We start from the raw sequence: 8112 nt of genomic DNA, 5'->3' as shown, positions 1-8112 counted from the left end.
CCTCTTAGTGCCCGCAAGATAAAAAGAATTTTTAAAAAATCTCAATGTTTTAAATGAATGAATAAACACTATAAAAATGACCATTTTTGTTTAATTATTGTTTTTTTTCTGTAATTTCATTTCCTAATAAGTTAGTGAATATGTCAAATTTATTTCTAAGAATATAGTATACAGTATAATTATAAAATTTTACTCATAAAATTCGAATGACTCTAATTTTCTTGAAATCCGTTTGTTTTGTAGCAACGGATTCTTCAAGATTTTATCTCGGCAAGTATATAAGCTTCAGATCAACTAAACCAATTGATTCACAAAAATTGTTCCTCAAACAGATTTGTGAATAACAGATATAATGTGGATAAGAATTCACATTACATACTATTTATTTTCATAAGAGTGAATAATAAGCATGCACCTAAAACAAGAGAAAACTACAACTATCCTAAAAAGACGTAGAATATTTCGAATAGTACAGCTCTCAAATACGACTTAACGTTAGAAGGGCCATTTAGTCGAAGCATACTATAGTTACTTCGATATAATGACTATTATAATAAATTTATTCTTGCATAATAACTATGCCTTACAAAAGTATTACTCAAAAAAAGCAAAGATAAAAGAACAAATCTCAGAAGAGGCAACTTCTCCTCCTAATCCTGGTTTCTTCTTGTAGACGCCTTTTTTCCAGAGAGCGTAATATGAAACTTGTTTTGAAAAATATAGTCTCAATTCTTCTTATTTGAAGGATGATAATGAAATAGTGTCGCAATTCTTCTAATAAGAGGAATTGAGACACTATCATTTTTTTCCTGAGCGGTTTCTATCATACTATTAATTTTACGAAAAGGACATTAAAAATAATTAGATATACAAACAATTAATATTTAAAGATTATTTCCGTAACTTTTACTATAATTATGTTGAATACAACAGCATTTTTTCTTCGATGATTTTTGAAACTAACTATTTTTTCATAGTTTTTCTCCACATTTACATTTTTATAAAAGTTATCATAAAGCATAACTAATTTTTCGTAAAATTGTCGAAATAGACGAATTATGGACATCCAATATTTCAGTTCCAAAAAAGTAAAACAGATTAGTTAAGACCCATTTTTATATTTACAGATTTTGATTCAACTTTGACAACATCTTCCCGTATGCTATTGTTATTTTTCCTTGATAGCCGGTTGGTTTGTTCGTTTGTTGTTTAAGTTATGGCAACGCAACACTTGGGCGATCTGCCTAGGGGGTTGCCTTCCGAGAGGTCTTTTAAGGTAAACTGGCCCCTATTTAGGCATTATAGACGTGGAGAAAACCCGGAAAACTCCACGTGGCCGAGCGAGGCGCGAACCCATGACCGAATTCCCAGTGTTCAGGGAACGAAGACCGCTTGGTCACTGGTGGGCCGATAGCCGGTTGGACAATGCGATTAAGGCATCAGCCTACCGCTATGGAGGACCACCCGCTCGACGCTATTGCAGGCCCTACCGAACCTACAATGGTTACGGAGAAAAAGATCTTTACGATGCCCACAGGGTGGAGAGTGAAATGAGTTTTTTAAGTGTCGGAAGTTTTTTCAGTTGTAAGACAACAAGAGCAATCAGTTGTAAGATAACAAGAGCAATTGGAGAAAAACTAGATATTCCTATCATTATCGAATTTTAATAATGACGGTGTGAAAAAGTTAACAGTATAGAACAATCTGATAAAGTTTTAAAATAATCTTCATTCTATTACTGTAACCAACTGACTACTTTCGTTATACTGTATATTATTTTAGAATTTTTTAATCAGTTTAGTACAGTGTGATTTTGTAATAATTAAAAAATAATTGTAGCGAATATATATGCTAGATTAATGACGTACCGTATGTTGTGAGTTGGCAACATGTTTCCCTTATAAAAGGTTGAGTTCAAAATGGCGAAAGCCAGAAAAGAGATCGACGGTGGGAGATGTTCGAAGGAGGTGGAAAATGTCGACGATAAATCAAATTCTGAATTTTTAATTCCTGAATCTACGGACTATTTAGTTGTTATCGATTCTGTCGGAAGTGACGATTCTTGCAACGAACCATCCGACAAACAGTTATCGACTCGCAAGTGTTTCGATGAAAAATTACAAAAAGAATTGGAATTACTACGAGAAGAAAATATCCTTTTGTAGTTTTTAGCATTTTTCAGTGATACAAACAAAATATAAATTTAAAACGAAACTTTCTATATTTGCTATACATACGCGACTTTTGTGATTAGAGGAGGTTCCCCCATTTCATTCGGACCTAGAATTGTACCAATCTATTTATAGTAAAATTCAAAGTAGCATTTATTTCTAAATTTTTATCCTTTCGTCTGTCCTATAACTATCCAAAACTTACAGCACAATAAATGTAATACATAGAAAAGTTTTGTTCTAATGAAATTTCATATAAATTGTTCAGATGAGATGTAACAATACAGCATAAAAATTTGTAACTATAAAACATATCACGTGATTGATTATTTCATTAATAAGTAGATATAATAATAAAAATTACAAACCAATATTAATGCTGCTTACGAATTCTAATGTGTCAATTTTTTTTAAAAGGAAAAGGCATCCTTTAGATTAAAAGCATGGGTGTAGCCAGGAAGGGGCATGGGTGGGCACGGCCCCCCAGTTAACCTGGTGCCCCTCCCCAGAAAATTACAGCCCCCCAGTTAACCTGGTGCCCCCCCAGAAAATTACAGCCTCTACTAGGGCCCCTCCCATAACAAAATCCTGGCTATGCCAATGATTAAAAGTAACATAAATATTGTTTTTATCCTGTAAATTTTAGTTGTTTATCTTAATTAGTTATGCCTAAAGCAATCGTATAATTGTATTGATTGAATTCTGTTAAAATTGAGATTTATCATACAAATTGTCTTTGTACATATTGGGCTGTTTGGAAAATAATTTTGTTTTTTGTTTGTTTTTGTGGAAAAAACAATTTTCTTATAATATATATAAATATTTTATTGAATTATATATTCACTATTTTGGTCAAATACCTGTTGCCATCTTTCTGGTAGTAGCATGATTCCACTTTCATAAAAGTTTTGATTTTTGACATCCTCATTTGAAGTAAATGTTTTATTGTTTAAAAAATTTTGTAAAGACTGGAACAAATAATAATTCAAGGGTGCTAGATCTGCTGAATATAGTGGGCATGGTAGCACATCCCATCCAAGCTGTAACAGTTTCTGACAAATTGACAAACTTGTGTCAGATCTAGCATTATCACAGTGAAACACTACCCCTTTTATGTTGATCAATTCTGGTCTTTTCTGTTTGATAGTATCACTCAATATGTCCATTTGATGGCAGTACATTTTCAAATCAATTGTGGAATTGTCTGGTAGAATCTCAAAAAAAAAAAAAAAAAAAAAGATTCCCTTAAAATCCCACAAACAGAGTATCTCTTTCTTTAAGAACAAATAAACTCCTATAAACACTGGGTTGTAAACATAACTCTATCATAAACCTTATAACTGGTGAAAGTCTATTTAATTTCCTACGGTGAACATTTTCGGACTCCACTCTGGGTCCATTCTCAAGCCTAAATTCTCTTCAAAACGGTTTTCGACCAATCGAATACTTATACTCTGAATCACGTGCCATTCGAAAATTCAAAAATGTTCCATTAGCTTCTGTAGAAACTTTGCCCGAAAAATTGTTTTCCCTGTTCACTTTGTATCTTAATCTTAAAAAGTTCATAACTCTTTAATAAAAGACCACAAGTTTCTTTCCTTTCCTTTACTCCGTATTCTCTTTTTGCAGTAGGGCCTGCCATGCTAGCAATAACTTCACTTCATCTTTTGCATTGATCGGCTGGGGTGATTGGAAGGCCTTATAAATTTCAATCTGCTCTAACCATCAAATTTGATCTGCATGCTTTATGGTAGCCAATAGTTTCGTGGCCTTGAAGTCTGGGATGATTTCTGGATCTGATGCATATACTGCCAGTGAGGTGTTAGCTCTGCCATGTACAATGTCCTTTAGATGTTCTTTCCATCTTACTTCCACCGCTCTTTTGGTGGCTCCAATGTACACCAATTCCCTATTGCATCTATTATCCATTACTGGGATAGCGTACACCCCTGGAAGTTTGTCCCTATTTGGTTTATCTTTATCGTTCCGCATGAGTTGAAGCATAGATGGACATCGCCTCTACGCTGTATTAATCCCTTGTCTTTTGGCAATTTTACTGTACAAGGTGCTAAGAGTGGGTTGTACGAAAGGGGTACGATATTTTGCGCTGCTTTCTCATTATTTCCATTAAGTATCGGGATGGCTGCCATTTTTACAATTTCTTTCTAGTCGCTCTACCAATCTTCTGTAACTGTGCTCTTTTGCCACTTCCTGCAAGTATTTAATTTCCTACTGCAGCGCTTCCTGTGTGGCGCTGAGGGTGTGCGCCCTTTTAACCAGGGAGTTTTGAACTTTTTAAGATTTATAAAGTGAACAGGAAAAACATTTTTTCGGGTAGTTTCTACAGAAGCTAATGGAACATTTTTGAATTTTCGAATAGCACGCGATTCGGAGTAATAAGTATTCGATTGGTCGAAAACCGTTTTGAAGAGAATTTAGGCTTGAGACTGGACCCAGAGTGGAATCCGAAAACGTTTGCTGTAGGAAATTAAATAGACTTTCACTGGTTATAAGGTTTATGATAGAGTTATGTTTCTTTAAGAACATGTGGAATGCATATATTGAGCTTTGAAATGAAACCAAGTCATTTCAAGTAATCTTAAACAGTTCAGTTTGACAAATTCAATTTCTTAGCAATTTCTTGTGTTGTTATTCGGTGGTTTGCTTCAATCGGTATCTTTATTTTGTCTTCGTCAGCTTCAACTGACCTTCCAGAACGTGGTGCATCTTCAATATTGAAATTGAAATTGCCAGAACGAAATTTTGTGAACCATTTTTGGTATTGTCATTCTGTCAACACATCTCCATGTGTCACACAATTTTTTTCTTGCTTGAACAGAATTTTTATTTTTTTGGTAATAAAAAAGCAAAATATGCCAAAAATGCTGCTTTCAATTTTCCATATTTGATAAAACACCAAAAAAAAAAAAAACACAACAATTGCACAGAACCAAACAAAATTTATCTACTATATAAAGCTGAAAAAATGGGCAGTCTCTTTCTTTCTGTCACGGTATGCCAAAAATGGCCACTAGGGGCACCCCTAGCTATTATTTAAATTAATTTAATTAACAATATAAATTATTTTATATTTTTACAGTATAATATTCAGTATATTATTATTTTTATTTGTAATTTAGTATGCCCCGATGCCTGCATCCTTTTGACTTGTTACAAATAAGTCTTGAAATGTCAACTGTGAAAATATATAATGACAATGTGGTTTAAAATGAAATTGGCAAGTAAAAATGCAACTAATTCCTCTGGTGGTAAAAAAACGAAATTACTTTCCAAAAAATCCAATACATTTATTCATTAGTTATGCAGTTAGTTCTACTTGTTTAATCTCAACATTTTTATAGTTATATATGTACCACTATGATCCTGCTGTTGTTTATGAAAGAGATGTTTACTATCCTAGCTTAACTATTATTTTAATCTATCTAACTATTTAAACTCAGTGAAACTATTCTATATAATAACTTTTGGGTTAAAAGGACCTGAAATTAAATAATGAAATGGTTTTATTGTGTTTTAATAACTGAATTCTTACAACAGATTATAATACAAATTTTTACATTCTCAGACATATCACTTGTAAATGTTAATAATATGAAAGGATAGTTGCATTCATAATGATAATTTGTGATTTTATGAGATCTTGAATTCTAAACTAACAGCAATAATAATCATTTAATGAAAGAAATGAATATTAAAAACTATGAACAGAACAGATATTCAACTGCTTTTGAATAGTTCAAACTTATCAGAACAACTACAAGTAAAAATCATGTTTATTCAAATCTATCAACTGAGGAATATGAGCAATTGAATATCACTGCATGAATAAAAGGTCCTATACTTTCAGTCAAATACCATAAAAATAACATCGGTAATGTTGCATTAGTAATTGGTAAAGTTTGAAAAAAACATAAAAAGCTGTATAAGAAAGATCATACCTTCTGCTATTTAGTTGTAAATAAGTAAACTTGGCAAAATAATTAAATCAACACTTGGACACAAATCAGTTATCAATTGGACATTCTTCATGCAACTAAAGAAGCACATGTTGAGGATCACTGAATATACATAAAACAACCTCAGCATTTGTTTTAATTTTTGTAATAAAAACTGAGTTAATGTTTTTTTTTACCATAAACCACATTTCAATAGACCATTTTTTTTAAATGAAATTTTATATTAATGTAGATCTTTCTCAAACACCTTGTATATTCTAGCACCTATGGGAGCAGAATATCAAAAATGCTGGATTACCAGACATTCTGTATTTTTGTAAAATTCAGTAAGTTACATCCAATCTGAATGTTGCAGACATTTCTGTATATTTTGTACCAATGCAAGCTGTACTTCTAATTTGTTTACACATGGTGTTTAATCAGTCTGAAGGTAATACAGTTCATGATTATACGGTGTGAAGATTGAACTTTATGCAAGCTAAAATGATTCATATGCACATTGTTAAAACCCTGCAGTGTTAGGACTAATGCAGTATCGGATTATTGAATATGCCACCTTAATGGATGGTGGAAGTTTTCCTGTTTTTTTTTTTTTACCCCCTGGTCACAATTTTACATATCTTTGTGTATATAAATCTGCCTTTTATGATTGTTTAAGATGCCATTTTAACTTTTCCAGACTATTCCTACCCTTGGTTAGTTTGAAACAAGAACACACTATTCTTACTTTGTGCTTTGTACACTTTTATTGCATATAAATACAGATAAACTCTAATTATTAACATACACAGCAGAAATATACTAGAGCTGTTTTCATGATAATTATTGATTCTAAGCATTGTAAATATTTTTGTTTCTCATATCATATCCATGCATTAATGTCTTTAGAATAATCATGCATGAGCTAACTGGTTTTGACTAGCACAGCATCATGTACTCTTGACATTTCTCATCTGTAAAAGGAGAACTCATACTCCCTTTCCAAGAACTACGTGTTGAATGCTTTTACGGGAAAATCTTAACTTTGACCTACTCAGTGCAGCAATAACTCCCTCAACAATGAGCTTGAGATGCTTGCTTATCTGATTTGCTGGCATACTGGATATCGGGTTAACAGAATGCCACTATAATAATTACTTTCTAGACATGTGCTGTATTTCTGCCCAGGATCGTCAACACATGTTCTGATGTATGGAATGCATGTTATGCTGAATTATTATTGGACACTTCTGGATTATTGGATGCTAGACTTATTGAACTTCTACTGTACATAATTTGCATTCACAGTATTATTATTTTATATGAATTTTAATTTTCCATGCTTTTAGTTAATAAAGTAAAATATTAAGAAAATAAACTCACCTTATAACAGAAAGATGAGAATTTAATTTTAATGTAGTTAAATACATGTGAATATCTGAATATTTACATAAACATCTCAAAACCCAATAATTATATTAAATCCAAATGATTGCTGGATAAAATGGGCTACATTACTGCTACTATTAATATTTAAATACCAAGTAAGTAATTATTAATAGGAGTGGTAATATAACTTGATTTAATCTGGCAATTGTTTTAAATTTGGAGTATTTTAAATTAGCACATTAAATAAAATTTTTATTAAATTTGTTACCAATTATAAATATATTTATTTTTCTTAATAAGAATTATATGTTAAATTAAAAAATCAAATAAATAATTTGATCAGTAGGAAGAAGGTACCTAATGATTCTTCTGCAATACAGATATCTTTTAAGAATAATGTTCTTGCTAAGTAAGTACAGTTTCATTTAGTTTAGTATAGTTTTAATTTTTATAGTGTAAGTATGAAGTATCTATTAATTGTTTTTAAGTTTTAAACAAAAATCAATACGCTAGTTTGTATATTGCATAAAGGAGAAAAACCTATGTGACCTAGTTATTGATATTCGAAAATTACTAAATTGTGATTATATAATGTA

The 8112-nt window shown here is 31.5% G+C and overlaps 1 protein-coding gene across 1 annotated transcript in view; it reads left to right on the top strand.

The window, feature by feature from the left end:
* Positions 1-1878: 1878 nt before the first annotated feature.
* LOC136981537 (zinc finger CCHC domain-containing protein 8 homolog) overlaps positions 1879-8112 on the top strand; it is a 32687-nt gene continuing 26453 nt past the window's right edge. The window contains exons 1-2 of the mRNA XM_067277847.1: positions 1879-2153; positions 7825-7925. Coding sequence (XP_067133948.1) covers positions 1920-2153; positions 7825-7925 — 335 coding nt within the window. The 5' untranslated portion in view covers positions 1879-1919. The remainder of the gene's footprint in view (positions 2154-7824; positions 7926-8112) is intronic.

This window comes from Centruroides vittatus, unplaced genomic scaffold (assembly GCF_030686945.1).
Source record: "Centruroides vittatus isolate TY-2023 unplaced genomic scaffold, ASM3068694v2 contig_1168, whole genome shotgun sequence".
Taxonomy (NCBI): Eukaryota; Metazoa; Arthropoda; class Arachnida; order Scorpiones; family Buthidae; genus Centruroides; species Centruroides vittatus.
This window is presented reverse-complemented; position numbering and strand designations above follow the sequence as displayed.